The sequence below is a fragment of the Carcharhinus amblyrhynchos genome, chromosome 7 (genome assembly GCF_965287045.1).
Source record: "Carcharhinus amblyrhynchos chromosome 7, sCarAmb.v2.hapA, whole genome shotgun sequence".
Taxonomy (NCBI): domain Eukaryota; kingdom Metazoa; phylum Chordata; class Chondrichthyes; order Carcharhiniformes; family Carcharhinidae; genus Carcharhinus; species Carcharhinus amblyrhynchos.
The window spans coordinates 90429045-90449228 of NC_137330.1; the positions used below are offsets into that span (position 1 = coordinate 90429045).

At 38.6% G+C, this 20184-nt stretch overlaps 1 protein-coding gene across 1 annotated transcript in view; it reads left to right on the top strand.

Moving 5' to 3' along the window:
• rngtt (RNA guanylyltransferase and 5'-phosphatase) overlaps positions 1–20184 on the top strand; it is a 372001-nt gene that overhangs the window by 275260 nt on the left and 76557 nt on the right. The window contains exon 13 of the mRNA XM_080192775.1: positions 19235–19335. Coding sequence (XP_080048901.1) covers positions 19235–19335 — 101 coding nt within the window. The remainder of the gene's footprint in view (positions 1–19234; positions 19336–20184) is intronic.

Here is a 20184-nt window from a genome sequence, read left to right on the forward strand (position 1 = left end):
TTATTTTGTAAATTGAGTTTGTGTCTTTATATGCCCTGTTTGGGAACAGAACTCCCACTTACCTGACAAAGGAGCAGCGCTCTGAAAGCTAGTGGCTTTTGCTACCAAATAAACCTGTTGGACTTTAACCTGGTGTTGTGAGACTTCTTACTGTGTTTACCCCAATCCACCAGCATCTCCACATCTGTAGACAACAGAGGGTGAGGCAGAAGCTGTTTTAGTGATTGAAGGCCAGTGACCAGTGGCGTACCACAGAGATCCATACTGGGCCCCCTGTTGTTCGTCATTTATATAAATGAGATAATGACTGTGTGGGAGTAGGATCAGTAAGTTTGCTGATGACACAAAGATTGGCCGGGTTGTTAACAGTAAGGTTGAGTGCCTTGGGTTTATAGGAAGATATAGGAGATGGTCAAATGGGTGGATAAGTGGCAGATGGAATTTAACCTTGAAAAGTGCGAGGTGATACACTTTGGAAGGAGCAATTTGACAAGAAAGTATACTATGTAAGGTCTGATGCTGGGAAGTTCTGAAGTACAAAGCCATGTTTGTCTATAGATCTCTGAAAGCGGAAAGGCTTTTAATAGGGTGGTGAAAAAGGCATATGAAGACTCACCTTTATCAATCGGGGTGTGGATTACAAAAGCAAAAAGGTCATGATGGAGTTGTACAGAACTTTGGTGAGGCTATAGTTGGGGTACTGTGTGCAATTCTGGTTGCGACATTGTAGGAAGGATGTGATCACACTGGAAGGGGTGCAGTGGAGATTCATCAGGATGTTGCCTGGGATGGAATATTTAAGTTATGAAGAGAGGTTGGATAGGCTTGTGTTGTTTTCTCCGGAGCAGAGAAGATTGAGGGGCGACCTGATTGAAGTGTTCAAGATTATGAAGGGTGGGGTGGATAGGGAGCAGTGTTCCCCTTAGTTGAAGGATCAGTTACTAGGCGTCACAAGTTAAAAGTAAGGGGTGGGAGATTTAGGGAGGATTTGAGGAAAACCATTTTTACTCAGAGGGAATGCACTGCCTGGGAGAGTGGTGAAGGTGGGATGCCTCACATTCTTTAAAAAGTACCTTGATGAGTACTCGACATGCCATAACATTCAAGGCAATGGGCCAAATGCTGGCAAGTAGGATTAGGTGGGCAGGTCAGGACCTTTCATGTGTTGGTACAGACTTGATGGGCAGAAGGGCCTCTTCTGCACTGTAATATTCCGTGATTTCTGATCTTGCCAAATTTCTGATTGTCTGATTCATGTAAAGCAGTGTCAGGTGGGGCCAGGGGGTGTTTGGAGCGCTTACAATAGGCAGGTGCTCAAGCAGTGAAACCAGTAACTAAATCAGTGCCACACTACACCAATGCCTAGGCGAATTGTCCAGGTATTTTATTTTAGTCAATTAACATTGATACATGATACATTCTAAAAATGTCCAGTTTTTGGACAACAGGATTTGTGGGGCTATGCCTGAAGTTAAATTTCTGCCTGTATAAGGGTTGCCATATTATGCTTAGCAGAGTAACAGTGTTTAAGAATTCTGTATCTTTGTTTTTATTTTTTTATTTCTTTATTCAATTTAGTATTAGTGGTTATGAATATTGTCTTTTCATACTTGTTTCTGAAGTCCTTGTGATACTGTTTGGCTCTGTCTCAATTGTATCCTTTTCTTTAATCTGGAGTTTGGAGGTGGCATAGAGTAATGTAGTATGGAAAACTGGTCACCAATGAGTACAGACTACATGGGGATGCGATTCATTGGAGTAGACGATACATTCCCTCCCAAACATGCATGCTTCTATCCACTAATTCATCGCACCCTATCCTTTCACCTTACAACAATCTCTCCCCACCCCCTGAGGCCTATTGCTGCCTTTTCCCCTTTAAAATATCCATTCAGCCCCTGCATCCTCTTTTTTCCCTCTTTCTGTAGGCATGTTTGTCATGTTTGCCTTAGTGATTATTTCCCAAACCTCGCTGGATTCCGGGGAAGTGCCGGAAGATTGGAAAACGGCTAATGTTACGCTGCTGTTTAAAAAGGATAGCAGGCAAAAGGCAGGGAATTATAGGCCAGTTAGTTTAACATCTGTTGTAGGAAAAATGCTTGAATCCATCAACAAAGAGGAAATAGCGAGGCGTCTTGAGAAGAATTGTTTGATAGAGCAGACGCAGCATGGATTCGTTAAGGGGAAGACGTGTCTGACGAATTTATTGGAATTCTATGAGGATGTGTCTAGTGCGGTGGACGGAGAGGAACCGGTGGATGTGGTGTTTCTCGATTTTTCAGAAGGCGTTTGATAAGGTGCCGCACAAAAGGTTGTTACAGAAAGTTAGGGGGCATGGAGTTGGGGGTAAGGTGTTAGCGTGGATAGGGGATTGGCTGTCAAATAGGAGGCAGAGAGTGGGTGTCAATGGGTGCTATTCTGATTAGCAGTTGGTGACTAGTGGAGTGCCCCAGGGATCGGTGCTGGGGCCTCAGCTATTTACCATTTATATAGATGATCTGGAGGAGGGAGCTGAGTGTAGGGTGTCGAAATTTGCTGATGACACAAACATAAGTGGAACAGCAAATTGTGCGGAGGGTGTAGAAAGTCTGCAGAGGGATCTACATAGGCTGAGTGAGTGGGCGAGGACCTGGCAGATGGAATACGATGTTGGCAAGTGTGAGGTTATCCAGTTTGGCAGGAATAATAGTAGGAAGGACTACTACTTACAGGGCAAAAAGCTGCAGCATGCTATGGTGCAGAGGGACTTGGGGGTCCTTGTGCATGAGTCGCAAAAACCCAGCCTACAGGTGCAGCAGGTGGTCAGGAAGGCAAATGGGATGCTGGCCTTCATAGCGAGGGGGATTGAATATAAAAGTAGGGAGGTCTTGCTGCAACTGTACAGGGCACTGGTGAGGCCGCAGCTGGAGTATAGTTTGGTCACCGCACTTGCGCAAGGATATTTTGGCCTTGGAGGGAGTGCAGAGGAGGTTTACTAGGCTGATACCGGAGTTGAGGGGGTTGAGCTATGAAGAGAGACTGAATAGACTGGGCTTGTATTCGTTAGAGTTTAGAAGGATGAGGGGGGATCTTATTGCGACATATAAGATGATGAAAGGGATGGATAGGGTAGAGGTGGAGAGGTTCTTCCCGCTCAGAAAGGACAGCAGGACTAGAGGGCACAGCCCCAAGATAAGGTGGGGGGGGGGCAGTTTAGAACAGAGTTGAGGAGGAACTTCTTCACTCAAAGGGTGGTGAATCTCTGGAATTCTCTGCCCATTGAAGTGGTGGAGGCTACCTCGCTAAATATATTTAAGATGCAGGTAGATAGGTTTTTGGTAGGCAGGGAAATTAAGGGTTATGGGGAGAAAGCGGGAAAGTGGAACTGAGCCACTTCAGATCAGCCATGATCTTGTTGAATGGTGGGGCAGGCTCGAAGGGCTAGATGGCCTACTCCTGCTCCTATTTCTTATGTTCTTATGTTCTTATCTCGCCAAAGACCTCCATCCGCTCTCCCACTTTACAATTGCAGATAGTAATGATGCCACTAGGCCCTCACAATCAAACCGTTTATCACCACTCTCTCCTCACCCACTTCTACTCCTCCTCCTTCCGCACTTCCCTTCTCCTCCTCCTCCCTTTCCTGTTGCTCACCTCCATATCCCCTCAGTAAGGTTTAAAAGTCACTTTCAAAGAATAATAATTTCAATTATACCATTTGCTGCTATTCTTACAGCTGTACAAAGTAGATGCAGAGTATGCTAATTACATTTGAGTATTCTGTGTAGTAAATGAAGTAAACCAATACTTATAATGATATCTGTGATTAGTTCTGTATAATTAATAAAAACTTGACATGGTAATGAGCAGACAGTAAGTTGACTCATATACTGTGCATTGATTTGCATTTATTTGATTCTTGGGGGCACCATTTCATCATATTGTGCTACTTTGTAACTGGAATGCAGGCCCACATTGATGATGCTGTCTTTTTATTGCACTCCTTGAAGGTAAAATTTCCATGATTCTGTTTGGTAGTTGTTTGCGCATAGGGGAGCATTAAAGCCTTGTTTTCTATTGGTGACTGCAGCTGTTCCATTTTAAATAGCTCCAGGCACCAGCCAGATTAATTTTAAACTACCTAATTTGTACTGCAACAGAGCAGAGCAACTAGCCAAATAAAACCCGCAACGAAAACTCTACTATTGGTAGTCATTTAATATGTTCTTATTTATAAAATTGTGTATTTTCACCCAGATCTGCTTACCAATTTAGATCACTTCATTAGCTGTTAAGTGATGGATTGGATTGTTTTGTTGTGCAATGCTTGTTCTGGTTGAAAATAAGTATTTTGTCCTTTCTGCGTAGTCTTGGCATCGCTCAAAATTTAATCTGAAATACCTTGAGCTGCTTTGCAGTACAGCCACAGCCCTGACTTCAGCAGCAGCAGCTCTGTAACATGAGGTAGTACTCCTGTGCCTGGAGCTGCTATGAACCATCTCAGGAACTGGTTTCATAGAGGTCAGTGCCAGCCATTTGTCTGCTTGTGGATGAATTGTACACCCATTTGCTGACAATTGGATTTTCCAGACTCTGAGTATTATGTTCAGTTTTAATTAACACATTGCAAATATCTGTATATTCTTTGGAAATGGCCCAGGGAAAAGTAACAAGGTTGATCCCAAGTGTAAAGAGGATAAGCAATGGAGGAATTTAATCATGATAATTTAAAAATTAAATGGCTAAACAGGTGGTGGGGTCAGGGGCTGATGGCGGGATGGTGGGGAAACCTACTGAAGTTGCAAATTGCCAACTGATATATGCCAAAGCACCAGAGGAGTTTAATAAGATGAAAATCTAAACCAATATTCAGAAGAATTTATTTATTCAAAAAGTAATACATGTCTGGATGTACTGAGAAGACAAAATGCAAATGTTATTGGGTTGTTCCAGACAGATAGGTAAATTTTGTGATGGGCAGTTAAGATACTAAGGGCTGAGCTTCAACTGGCTCCTCCAAGGAGATGCTGTGAGGAAAACCAGAAACTTGGGTTGCATTGTCATTTGCCTGACTCGGTCCAGATCTTCATCTGCCAATAACTGTTTCCCAGCCAAATGTTTGGAGCAGACCAGTTCTGACATTTTATTTCTTCATTTGTAAATGGGAAACACAGTAAAAAAAAAGTTAATAGAATTTCCGGCTAGACATGGGTAGGTAGGCAAATTTGTTTAACAAATTAGTTAGATTACAATTGGAAAGATCGAGGGTTTTGGGTAATCATTACACAAAAGATATACAGACTAAAGAAAGCAGCAGCATAGATTTACAAAGGTAGTACCACGGATGAGGTAATTACAATAGGAGACTTGAAAAGGCTAGGACTGAATTGATTGGAAGAATTGTTTGAAGATTTGAAAGGATAAACAATGACCTATTATTTCTACTGGTCAATGAATTGGCCACTAAATGGGTACAAACTTTGAGCATCAAAAACTTAAGAGTTTAGAATGTTTTTGCTGTTCGCTATTGAAACCAAGTCAACAATGGTATCTAAAAGAGAACTAGATAGGCACTTGGAAAGGAAAATATTAATGGCTGTAAAGAAGTGGTGATATGGAGATGCCGGTGTTGGACTAGGGTAAACACAGCAAGAAGTCTCACAACACCAGTTTAAAGTCCAGCAGGTTTATTTGGTAGCGAAAGCCGCTTTGGTAGTGCTGCCCCTTCGTCAGGTATGTGGAACAGGGGAAAGTACTCGGCTCTGGCATGAGGCTTTGGTTTCCTTTATTAGAATTTCTATAATTTATAATGATAATGCAGATCCGTTCAGCTTGAGTTTTCCTTTCCTCCCCTTTGGGAAGATATCATTACCTCTGCCAAACAACTCATATAGATGGAAACCCAGAACATGGTTGAAAGGAGGACTAGAAGGAATTCATTCATTTGACACATTGCTGATATTTAAAAATTCTTTAATGTGATGAGAGCATTGCTGGCTGGGCCAACATTTATTGCCCTTGAATTGTGTAGGTTGCTAGACCACTTTAGAGGATATTTCAAAGTCAACCACATTTCAATGGATCTGGAGTCTTATGTAGGCCAGACCAGGTAAAGATTTCCTTCCCTAAAGAAGGACATTAATGAACCAGATTTATTTTTACAATCGACAATAGTTTCATGGTCATCATTAGACTTTTAATTCCAGATTTATATTAAATTTAGATTTCCCCATCTGTCATGGTGGGATTCAAACCCAGGTATCCAGAGCATTACTCTTGGTCTCGGAGTTACTAGTCCAATGACAATTCCACTACACCATAATTTCCCCACATACATTTCCTGAAAAGCATAACTGAGAATGTGATTCATTGTTGAGGAAGGGCTCTGGCAAGGATTTGAGTTAATCCATTATAGAGTCCAGTGTCCTATTATTGATGAGATGTATATGATAAATGTTTACATTAATTATGACTCATGGATTTTGCATTGGCATTATTTTATAAAAGATACAATACTGAGACTTTTCCATTTATAGGTTTTTTTTAACAACATTAAGGGGATTACTAATGGCACAAAACAGATTGAAAATATGAAATAAAAGACAATTAATAAACATTGCAGCAAAAAGGAAATTGGATGAAAAACACCTTGAAAACCTGAACTAAAATATGAAAGCTGTGGGGAAAAAAAGTTGGATGAGTGTTTAGAGTAGAATAGTTTGTCAACGAGAGACGGAAACTAATTGATCTCGTATCAGATTAGTTGCATAGGACTACTTTCTCGATCTTGTTCTGACAAAGCATCACGCGCATCTTTATTTTCTTTTTGGGAAGAATGTTTTACATTTGCAGCTTTTAAAGTTTTCTGTTTTTGGTGGGTCCCTTCGTCAAAAGCAGTGCCATGTCGATGCACATCTATGTTTGTTGACTCCTTCAGTGACCTCTGAGACTTTTTTGTTAGGAGTTAAACCAAATCTTGCTTTTTGAGAAGCTATTCACGTAAATTATCTGTTCAAGACAATTTACATCTGAGTTCCCAGAAGAGCAGATTCTGTTAAAAGCTTAAATCTTATCTTAGAAAGCTTATTTCAGAGTACAGATGCTCTGAATATCCCTATTTTAAATATATAAATTCATGGATGAGAGCATTGCTGCGAAGGCCAGCATTTATTACCCATCCCTCATTGACCTTAAGAAAACGGTGGTGAGCTGTTGCCTTGAGTTGTGGCATTCTCTGTAACGCTGTTAGACAAGGAGTTTCAGAATTTTAACTCAGCAGCAACGAAGGAATAGTGATGTATTTCTAAGTCAGGACTGAGAGAGATTTGGAGAACTGGGAGTGATGGTGGTCTCATGTGTCTGCTTCCCTCGCCCTTTTAGAGGTTGTGGGTTTGGAGGGTGCTATTGAAGCAGCCTAGGTAAGTTGCTGCAGTGCCCATTGTAGATTGTCACTGTGTATCAGTGGTGGAAGGTATGAAATGTTTAAATTGGTGGATGGGTGCTGATTAAGCAAGCTGCTTTGACCTGGATGATGTCAAACTTCTTGTGTTATTGGAACCACATTCATCCAGGCAACTGGAGAGTATTCCGTTGCACTCCTGACTTGTGCCTGTAAATGGTTGAAAGGCTTTCTATACGCAGTTTTAATGCAGCCTCGAACATTATTTCTTAAGGGATTAGCTACTTTCTTGACGGACAGGAGGGGTACTTCGACTCCCTGCTGCTTTGAAATGAGCCATGTTGACCCACTGTTTCCAGAAAACAAAAAATTGATACAGCTGAGAATTTGAACAATTTTCACAAAAAAATAAATATGCACCAACTACTTAAATTGTTTTTGGACATTAATATTTGAAACAAATACAAATCCATGAGCTGTTTCTGGATTGATTGAATAAGTTGAAGTTTACTTGAATGAGTTGAATTTTTATGTAGCATGATACCTTATGTGGAAAGACACATATTAGTTTTACATCAGTTGAATAGAATATTCACATTGAGTAACATTCAGCAAAACTGAATAAAATCGGTAGTTTTCTACGATGACCTTGTTTTTATTTTCTGATTCTAAATGGTGCTCACATTTTATTTGTCTGTTATTGGGAATGTGTATACTCTGCAGTATGACGGAATTACAGGTTTTTCTCATCAATATTTACTGCATATGTTTGCTTTGTTTCATGGGTTGCTGCAGCTTCACCCAAATGGTTATTTTTCATGTGTAAGCACAGACATAAAGAATGTTGACAGATCATTCAGCTGTAGACTGAGAGCATCACAGTCAAGTCTGATCTGCTCTTGCTTCTTGCACTCCTAAAATTGTTCAACACATCACATGGTGAATGCATGTACGTTTCAATCCCTTGTAACTGTCCTTTTACACCAGTACTTTGTTCTGTCTGCTCCAGCTGTTTATATTGACGAGACCCTCCATTTTCTGAAAATTGCAAGTTCTATAACGTAATAAAAACGTTTGCAATTAGCACAATGTAGAAACTTGCCTGACCTCTTAGTAACCATGTAGTAGTGTTTCTGAACATACAGTAGCCTTTTGATGTGGCTAAGACCCTGCAAAATAAAGTTGTTATGTTGTCTTTCTTTAAAAAGCAACTTAAAATCAATAGTATAACTGAAGTGCACAAATGACTCTGAGATGTACAGAAAAATAAGTTGACCTTCCTATCTAAATCCTCTTATTGGTCGATGAATTTCACAGTGTCATTTGATTTATTTTTCGTTAAATTATTTTAAAGGATATTATAATTGAATCGTTGCAGAGAAGGGAGGAATTACTGACATTGCCCTTCTTTTCTGTGGTTTCCTAAAATAGCAAATATTGCCACTTACATCGAACAGGGTGGTAAATTCTGTTTAGAGAGTAGCATCTGTGTAAGTTCAGAAAATGCTAATGAGAAACACTTTTTAAAAAAAAGACAAAGAAAGCTGTGTTTAGCACAGCCATAGGTAGTAATAAGCCTCATTTTATTTTGCATTTGCTCTTACAACTCCTTTGACACAGCAGGGCATCAGTGTTTCTGTATTGTGACAAATATGTGCTGTTACACACAGGGACAAACACAGATCCTTTGATGAGAAATGTATAAGCCTATTGTAACTGTCATCTAAAGCTAAATTAATTTATGATTTCTAAGGAGTGCAGCACCAAACCAATGATTTAATTTTATTTTATTTCTGGGGGAAATCTTTTGAAAAATAGTTTTGGCAAACCATTCTGAAGCTGTCTCAGGGAAACAACAGTTAAAGGTCTTCCTTTGTCGATGGAACAAAAGAAGGGCAGGTCAACTGTATTTGCAAATCTTCCGTTTATAAGTTACGGAGGAGAGATCTGAGTATCTTATCTCCCTATATTTAGTGAGTGGTGAGCGCCATGCAGAGACTTGAATTAAGGTATTTTGTAATAATAGCTTAAAAAATGTGAGAAAGGAGGAAGGGAAAGGGAAATTTAATAGTTTTCCAGAAATTGTGCTTTTGAGTAATAGCTGTAAGCAGGCAGAGGTCAAGTCATTATTCAAGTGTTCTCAGCCAGACTTAAGAAATGTAAATGAATACACTTATTCAGGCCTCCTGAAAATTCTGTCCATCTAAATGAAAGATGTACCTGTCATAGGTACTGAGCTGAACAGATGAGTTTAAAGATGTTGAGCAGACCTGTTCAGTCACTTTGTCACTTCCAACACCTTTTCTTTCCGGTGTTGCAGAAAACGAAAATTGATAGTTTTGAAGATTATGCTTTCACTTTGTTACTTGTGTGTTTGGCTTTCTGCTTTCCATATACAAATTGTTCATCTAAACTGGTAAGAAAGCAGTGCCCTCCACAGTGAAAGAAATGCTTCAGATTATGTGGCAGGATCATTGTAACCAGTCCAGGAATGTTATAGTTATATGTTATAAAGTTGCCATAGTCCCAGATGACCATACGCTGACTCATGGTGATTTAATCTGAGGATAACAATTGCATTGAATTTGGAAGTAGCTAATTTCACCTTGCACAATCCGTAGAAATTGGAAGCAGGAGTAGGCTCTTTGGCCCTTTGAGCCTGCTGCGCCATTCATGGTTGATCATCTAATTCAATATACTTCCATATCCTTTGATTCCTTTACCCCAAGAGCTATATCTAATTTCTTCTTGAAATCAGACATTTTGGCCTACTTTCTGTGGTAGTGAATTCCACACGTTCACCACCCTCTGGGTGAAGAAGTTTCTCCTCACCTCAGTTCTAAAAGGTTTATCCCTTATCCTTAAACTATGACCCCTAGTTCTGGAGTCCCCTGCCATTGGGAACATTTTCTGAATTTACCCTGTCTAACCCTGTTAGAATTTTATAAGTTTCTATGAGATTTCCTCTCGTTCTTCTGAACTCCAGTGAGTATATTCCTAACCGACTTAGTTTGTCCTCGTATGACAGACCTTCCACTCCAGGAATCAGCCTGGTAAACCTTCGCTGTGTTCTCTCTATGGCAAGGACATCCTTCCTCAAATAAGGACATCAGAACTACACACACTCCAGGTGTGGCCTCACGAATGCCCTATACAATTGCAGCAAAACACCCCTATCCCTATACTCAAATCCTCTCACTGTGAAGGCCAGTATACCATTTGCCTTCTTTACTGCCTGCTGTACCTGTGCACTTACTTTCAGCAACTGATGCACAAGAATACCAAGGTCTCTCTCAACTTACACCCATTCAAATACTATGTCTTCCTACTATTGCTACCAAAGTGAACAACCTCATTTTTATCCATATTACGTTGCATCTGACATGCATATGCCCATTCATTTAGCCTGTTCAAATCATGCTGAAGCATCTCGGCATTCTCCTCACAACCAACTTTATATCATCTGCAGATTTGGAGATAATTCATTCAGTTCTCTCTTCAAAATCATTTATATAAGGTGAACAGTTGAGCTCCTAGCACAGATCCCTGCAGAACTCCACTAGTCACTGACTGCCAATCAGAAAAAGACCTATTTATGTCAACTCTTTGCTTTCTATCTTGCTAACCAGCTTCTATCCTGCTAACCAGCTTCTATCCATCTCAAGACATTACTTGTAATCCCATGTGCTTTAATTTTACATAGCAGTCTGCTATGTGAAACCTTGTTGAAAGCCTTCTGAAAGTTTAAATAAACCACATCCACCAGTTCTCCGTGGTCAGCTTTACTAGTTACATCCTCAAAGAATTCCAATAGATTTGTCAAGCATGATTTCACTTTTGTAAGTTCATGCTGACCTGGTATGATTATACCACTGCCTTCCAAATGCTGAGATATGAAATCTTTGATAATGGACTCTAGCAACTTGTCCAGAACTAACATTAGGCTCACTGGTCTATAGTTCCATTTTCTCTCTACCTCCCTCCTTGAATAGCAGGCTTACATTAGCTATCCTCCAATCTGTAGGAACTATTACAGAGTCCAAAGAATTTTGGAAAATAACTACCATTGGATCTCTGTTTCCAGGGCCACTTCCTTAAGTACCCTGGGATGAAGATTATCAGGACCTGGAGATTTATCCACCTTCAATCCCATCAGTTTCCCCAAAACCATTTTTCTATCAATGCTGATTTCCTTCAGCTCCTCACTAAAACTTGTTTCTGTCAGGACTTTTGTATACTATTCATGTCTTCCTTCATGAAGACAAGCAAAGTACGAATTTAATCCAACATCACTTTGTTTGAGTTTTGAAGATATGAAACTTGTTCCCATCACGAATGAGGATCATCTGTAGCCATTACACCCCTGAAAATTTAAGAGTACAAGCTGGAATTGGTATTCTCAATTTACTGTGTTGGTAAAAATAAGAGCACATGTCATTCATGGATGGGAATAGTTGCTTATGGCCTACTAAATAGATTCATTAGTCACCAGGTTTCAAACAAGTGAGTTAGCAATAAACAAGGCAATTGAATGTAGATTATATTCTTAAATCACTTCACATTAAATCCCCGTAGATCACAGCAAAGTTGGAACAAGTACTGGAAGATATAACTTTACAAGAATGACCAGCAAGGGAGGAAGTTGACAGGAAGAATAGGTGAAATTTGGCCACAGAATAATTTAAGAAATAGCTAGAGGCTGTATTGCAAATACAGTAATATTTGTGTCCTGGAAGATGAAACTGATGGACTCAAATGCCTTTACGTGACATCTACAACACAGAAATGGGCCATTCAGCCCAACTGTTTAATGCCAGCATTTATGCTCCTCAAACAATTATCTTTATCTAATTCCATTATGTCACTCTTTTTTTCCCTTTCTCCATCATGTACCTATCTATTTTCCTCTTCACTACATCTATGCTATCACCATAGTTACTCCTTGTGGTGGTGAATTCCAAATTCTAATAGAATCACCAAGTAAAAAAATGTCTCCTGAATTCCTTATACAAGTTACTTGAGACTTATATTTGTGATTCTGGTTTTGGTCTCCTCCACTTGATTCTGTTGAATACTTAAAAGATCTCTTGGTTACCCCTTAATCTTTTCTAGACAAGAATTCCAGGCTGTTCACAATAACATTAGCTGTCTGACAGTCTTCTGATATGATTTTTTAAAAACAGGTTATTTCTAAAGTCCTTGTGCAACTTTAATAACTTTGGAGCTGCATATGATAGCTTTTCATCCAGTTGTTAATTGAGTTCTATATTGTGCATTGTTCTTATAATGAGCATTGCATTTTTGCCTTGCAGCAGTTGAGGCCCAGTTCTGCCAACCATAGCACATAGTTCACCACTTCTGCTGTCACCATTTCCAATCAGGAAAACACTAACACTGCATTAACGGTGACATTAGCAGTTCGTTGTTTATTATATGTACATCCAAAGTTATTAAAGTTTAAAGTTACACAAATACTTAATAAACACACTACATATGTAACAGCATCTTCCCTTCCCTAACTCTTTTAATAAGCATGGATGCAATCCCTGCAGAGCAGGAGTTTGATTAGTTATTCATGATTGGCCAGTCTTTTCCTTTCTGTCTATGTTTTTAAGCTTTTTGATTTCTCTTTACATGTCATGTCCACCCTCTATGCCTCCACAATTATTCAGTATTTCTGCCATTTCGCTGTCATTTTCTTTGCATCTAACTTGTGCATCACTCTGTGGCCCTATTCATATCCTGATTTTTCTTGTCTTATTTATATGTAAGATATTTACTATTTCTTTATATATCCTTTGATAATTTTCTTTGTATTTTCTCTTTGCCTTCCAAGTTTTATTTTTAATTCCCCGTTTTGTCAGCCATCTTTGCTTGTTTCTTTCATGTTAGCCACTACTATGAATCTCAACCATGTCGACCCATGCCTCTCTACCCATCCCAAATGGCCCTTCATATCCATTATGCCAACTCATTCCAAAGTATTGGACTAGCAAAGTATTGGACTAGCAATCTAGAGACCCAGGCTAATGCTCTGGGGATCCAAGTCTGAATCCCACCATGGCAGATGGTGAAATTAAGGAGAATTAAAAGAATCAGAAATTAAAAGTCTAATGATGACCATGAAAACATTGTTGGTTGTCATTAGTGAACCAAATGGGTTTTTTTTAATGTCCTTTGCAGAAGGAGATCCGTTGCCCTTAACTGGTCTGGCCTACATGTGACTCCAGATCCAGTGCAATGTGGTTGACTCTTGATTCCCCTCTGGGATGAGCAGTAAATGCTGGCCCAGCCCATGTCCTATGAATGGATAAAAAGGAATAAATGAATGCATGTTTGGCTGAGAGCCCAGACATCTATTAGTTTGTTGAAATAGGTGCACACAAGGGAAAGCATTGCTTAATTGATCACTGTGATTTATTTTGTCACTGGCTCAATGTTTATTTACACAAGATAAAGATGTATCAAGTGCTTATAGTATCTGTTCTTGATACTTTAAAGGTTTGGTTGGTTATCACTTTCATTGGGTGGTTTGGTAACCATGTTTTTTAAAGGAAATTCTGAATGGTGGTATTTTATTCCACACATGCTATTGTTACTTTGAGTTTATTTGTCATTTACAAAATGGGCACTGGTTTAAAGGTCATGGGAAGTGTTATGAGTTGGTATTAAGGTATGAGAGTGATTGGGCATAGGTTGACATGGATAGGGGAGGGGGGTTAGTGGTGTGTGCTAGAGGGTCTAATAATGATCAAACGAGTGGAATGAAGTCCCAGAAAATCAAGGTGACCTTTTAGGCAGCCTGCCTCAACAGCCCCTGTACCTGCTTTGAATTTGTTTCTGGGGTCCCCAACTCTATTCTCCATGTCTCCAGAATAAAAATTGCACTGGTCAGGGTACTTTTCTGTAAGGTGGATGCACTGGGGTAGGAAATTTCCCAAAAATGAAAACTGGCCCTAAGTTTATAGATCCGGGTATTCAAATATTTTAAAAATTGAGTCCCTTGAAAAGGTCTTGCATGGCAAACAACAACAAAATTAAGGGCTCATACTTATTGTGCTATCTAAGAATAAATTAGCGCAATAACACCTTTCTAAATACAGCTTCTATTTTATTGGAATGATAGTGCGTCAGCTTTGTGCAACATTGTGTTCTCCAGGTGGCTTTTCCTTTCTGACTTGATATGTAAAACCTTAGCAAGCATCTCTTGGATCTTCAAAAATTCTAGTAATGGCAAATACGAATTTACAGACCAAGTAGAATATGCGCATTTTAAATTGGGTTAAAGAAAATGGAGTACCTCCCTTCAAGCTCCTTAGTACCAACCAAGGGAGCGCTCCTCCTCTCCACCTCCAAGCTGCTGAATGTTAAATGGCCACAGAGCAACAATATCTTTGGGTGACAGAATGGCAAACTCTGCCATCTGAAAAATCCTGCCCTCTGATGCATTTCATTGCAAAACCAAATTAAATTGCATATTAAATCATCCAGTTTTGTGGAAGTATTACGTTTTGTCAAGTGGAATTATGTCATACTGTCTCAGATTAATTACAGTACCTCTCAAAATGTTTTATAACAGCTTTCTATGTAAAACCTACAGCCTTAAATGTGTTGCTGCTAAATTGTTTTTATCTGTGTTTCAAACCTGTACTCTGGGAGAAATCACTTCACAGCTAATGTTGTCATTCGCAGTGCAATGATTTTTGCATCTGAAATCCTACATTTTTATTTTAAATTGCTATTTTTGTATTTTTCTACTCCTTTTTCCTTCCCCTTTAAATTCAGATTTGCCCAGTGCCAGTCCTCCAGCTGGATAGTTAATAAGTGGGCTGAGGACCCCTTCACTGCTTTTGATGGCTGATGTGCTAGTTAGTCAGCAGTAGACGTGTAAGCGAGAATGATGGACCAGGAGCTTCCTGCTTTTTCTCTCTCTTGTTCTTTCTCTCAAGTATCTCTTTTTCTCCTTTATTCCGCTTCTAGTTCCTTTCTGTGCCCACTCTCACAACTTTTTTCCCCCCAATGCCCCCACACTTCCCTCTCCCTTTTCCCCACACTCTCTGCTTTTACTTCCCTTTTTCACTCTCCCATAAACATGCTGCTCCTCCTGACCCCTGCTGGCCTATTTCTCCTTTCCTTGCTTCCTCCTCATATCCCCTCTATCCTTTACCCCTCCCATGGTCCCTATTGCCACTGTAAAAGAGACCAGAGTATACATATAGACAAGAGCAAGACATTTACTTGGAGGGACAATTTTGTTTCTGTGACAATGGGAGATTACTTAATATTTTTGTAATGGACCAAATTCAGCATTTTTATTTGATTATTTTTTAAATGCTGCTCTAGGACCAGAGGCATGCATTCAGATTTTATAACTAAACTGGTCAAAGATTTCACCTGTGGTTCAATTGTAAAATAATGTTTTCTCAGCTTAACAGGGAGGAGGCATTTATATGTAAGTGGACTATTTTCCAATAGAATTAACAGTCAATAAAGTACAATTTGTTATTGAAAATTGCAAATTATCAGAGTATTTCTTTACTTGGTGTACAGTTTTTTTTTTATTGAGATGTGGAAGTCATTGACTGGGCCAGCATTTATTGCCAATCTGTAATTGTCCTTGGATTGAGTGGCATTCTAGGCCATTTCCGAAGGCATTTAAGAGTCAACCATTTGGTGTTGATGTAGAATCATATGTAGACCATCCGAGGTAAGACTGGAAGATTTACAGATGGGTTATTATGACAAAATTTTCATGGTCATCCTTTTTAATTCCAGATTTCTATTGAATTCAAATTTCACCAGCTGATGAAATTTGAACCCCAGTCCCCAGAGCATTATCCTGGGTCTCTGGATTATTAGTCCACTGTACCATTGTCTCTCCATAGTGATATAATACTGATTTTTTTTTTCTAAATTACTGGGCAGCATTTTATAATGCTGTATAATATATTATAACATTTGAAATTCCATCATTCATTTAATATTTTATAATCAATTTGCTGCTTCACCATCGCATCTTATATTGCAAGCAGTCTTTGTAATAAGTAAGTTTTAAGTTAGAAAAAACAAGTATTCTGTTTACCTTAACTTTTGCTCGGAAAATCATTGACTGTATTTTTTTATTTGATTTTGTTCATGAGCATCCCTATACGTTATTTACAGAAACCACGCAAACTTGGTAACTTCAAATTCTGCAGCATATTAAAAGTAAAAGTAGTGCACTCTGAGTATCTTCTAACCTAACCTGTTTTCATGGATCATCAGAGCTATTTTGAAGTCAGTATCCATATATCCCATCAACTAATGTAATCGTTTGACATGCCCCCTTTAAATAGTGCAACATATTAAAGCCTTCTTTCATTACAATGAAGTTTTCTATTGAATTGGATATTGCTGTTTAGACAAAATATTGACCAGTGACTGGCCAATATTCCTCTTCAAAGAGCACCAGCAAAAATAGTTTAACTGATCATTTCATTATTTGGGGATTTGTGGAGTTTGTAAACTGTGTTTACATCGTTGGCTTTTTAAAGAAATCCATTTATACCTCTCTTTGACACATTTCCAAGAAATGTAATAAAAATCAGATACATGGAAGTCTTTTGGCAATAGAAAAACTCCATATAAAAGGTTATTACATAAAGTAGGTACTAATGGTGTAAGGGGTAATGTATTGCATGGATAGAAGATTGGATCACTGACAGAAAGTATACAGAGAGTATAGAGAAATAGGTCTTTTTCTGACTGGCAAGGTGTGATGAGTGGAGTCCTGCAGGGGACTTCAGCTTTTTAGGATTTGTATCAATAACTTAGATGAGGGCAGTGAAGGCATGGTGGTAGCTAAATTTATAGATAACACAGGTCGGAAAGTTGTGAAGGTGACATAAGGAGATTGCTCACTGATAGAAGGGTTGGGAGAGTTGGTAAAAATCTAGCAGTTGAAATACAATGTGGGAAAATGTGAAGTTGCTCACTTAGGTAAGAATGATAAAAAAGAGTATTTTTTAAATAGAATGCAGTTACATAATTCCAAGGTGCAGGGGGATCTAAATTTCTAGTAAATAAATCACAAAAGATTAGTGTGCAGGTACAGCAAATAATTAAGAAGTCTAATGGAATGCAGTCCTTCATTACGAGCAGAATTGAACATAAAAGAAAGGGTGTTTTACTTCAGCTATAAAGGGCTCTGGTGAGACCACATCTCGAATGTACTGTACAGTGGGTCACTTATTTAAGTGTTAGTAACCAAATCAGGAATTCCAAGATATATTATGAAGTTAGCCTTGACCCCAACTTTTTTTGATTTTGGCATGAGAGCAAGCATAAGGTGTCTGCCTCAGTGTGATTCTATTAATCCACTAGGAAGCTTTTATTAAAACAATCTTTACTTAACAACACAGTTAAAATAAAATCAGGCAAATTAGCATAACTTTTACTAACTGAAATACTTGAACATGACAAGGTATAATTCTTAACTGCTAGCTAGTTCTGTTAGTTCCAGTTTAAACAGTATCACCATTGACGTAAACCTTTCTTCAGAATCAGTTAGCAAGACACTCAGGCGTATGTGAATTCCCCGTCCTCTAGCCTTTTAACCCTTCTGGACAAAGATATTCCCATCTATTCTTATTGCTGTTCTTTGGAAACTTGGATAGAATGTCCAGAATAGAGGTGGTAATGTCCCTGATACCCACAATTGGCAAGAGAAGACCTAGGATAGGTTTGCTCAGCTTCCAATTTGGCCTTGGGCATTTATCTTTAAATGCCTTGGTCTCTTCGACGAATTATTACTGCTGCAGCCTCAGCCTTCTTGGGGGTTCTCCTGCACCTGTCTTGTCACTCCCTTGCTGTAATTACATGCTGACTGCAGCACTCCCTTATTCCTCACTTCAATCCTGGTAGTGGGAAGTTAGCTGGATAGCCAGTGACCCCCGCAGCCAGGGAAACATTGGTGGTATTATAGTTTCTGAGAAGTGAGCAGATGGAAAATCAGACCCTGTCTGTTGGGGAAGCTGCCTTGAGACTTCAGTAGGTAGTTCAATAAGATTCCTTGTGAAGAATTGAGAGGAAGAAAACTTATTCCTATATTGCACACCCTCTGCTGTTTTAGTTCTAATTTTGTTGCAACTGTTGTTGCTTGTATTGTTAAACTTTGGTCAGCCCTGGTGCAGATTGCCTTGATACAAATACTTATTGGTTGCTTTCATGGTTTTCAAATTAATGTAGTATTTTGCAAAGGTCAGTAATTTAGTATATTCATCTAGAATTACTTACAAAAGTCATTGAAGTTTCTCAAAAGAACTTTGCTTCTTTATATATTGAAAGTTTTAATCTTTAAAAGTATCAAGTGTTTGTGTGTTCAACTGAATAAATAGTAATTTCTGCAAAATTGATTTCAGACCCTAGTTTTATGTCCAGCATTAATGGCTCATATTCTAATTTGCCATTTTAGAAATGAATTAACTTGTTCAGTTAGGACAATATCACAATAACTATATGATTTTCTACCACTGACACATTGATTACTATTATACAATGACTGGGAAAGACATCAATGAAGGAGCATTTTTATTTGAGTAACTTCCGCCATTATATTCCTTAAAAATGAGATGCATGAGCATGAGTGGGGAGCAAGATGTCAAGTAGTAGACCTGTTAGTATGTGATGTGAAGCACAGATTGATGGCTTACAAATGAATCAACTATCCTACAGTTCTTAATTATAATGTTTTACATTTGGTACTCTTATTTTCTTCATAAATGATGCCCTTGTTCCATTATGAAATATTTTAGCTATTTTGTGTTTGCATGATCTGTATAGTAAAAGAATAAATGCATTGTTTTAAACTTTATACAGAAGTACAAGCCCGGGCGATGTGATGATATACTAAAGTGGAAACCTCCAAGCCATAATTCTGTTGACTTCCGTCTGAAAATAACAAAAGTTGGAGGAGAAGGGTGAGCAATCTCTACAAAAATTTATTTCAATAACTTTGTTCTGATTTTCTGCAAGGGTGAACATGTAATGTAGTGCTATAAACCTGTGGTGGACTGCTTGTACTCTAATTTATTTTTTCAAGATATTCATAAGCACCTAGTTTACAAATATTGCGTTTCAAATGACTCCACAATGGAGAAGAAAGCAATTGTTTTTATCATGTGAAAGGCTGGGACTATTACTTAATTATATGCAAATTAATTAAATTGTGAAAGATGCAGGCATACATGTTGAATAGAAATACAACAAAGATACGGTGCTTTTGGCGTCATCTTCTATTTAGGCTCATTGTTAAATTTGACACACTCATCTTTTGTCTCTTCCCATGTCCTAATTTCAATCCTTTGATAATTATTTAAACGAGAGGCCCATTAAAATGTCAAAAACCATATTCAATTGCAGTACTTTAAAAAATTTCTGATTTATACTGTATTTAAAATACTGTGCATGTATTTCCTATTAAATGTTTTGGCCTTGCTTTTAATGCCAACATTTAGCAATTTGCAAATACTTGTGCAATCAGCTACAATGGAATTTTTTAATGTAAACAAAACCAGTAGTAAGCTTCAGCACCCTCGGTGGCTATTGTACCTACTCTGTACCATTGTATCCTCTGACACACTGAGACTGCTTCTGGAAATATAATTATATAAAATAATATCTATCACATTCAAAATAATCATTTGTTAAATGCAATTATTACAATTATTTCTAAGGCCACTAGTATTGGACTGAAATCCAGAGATTCTTGTTTAGCAGGAGGGATGCTCCACTGCACTGCAAGGCCTTCTTATGATTGAATTTTGATT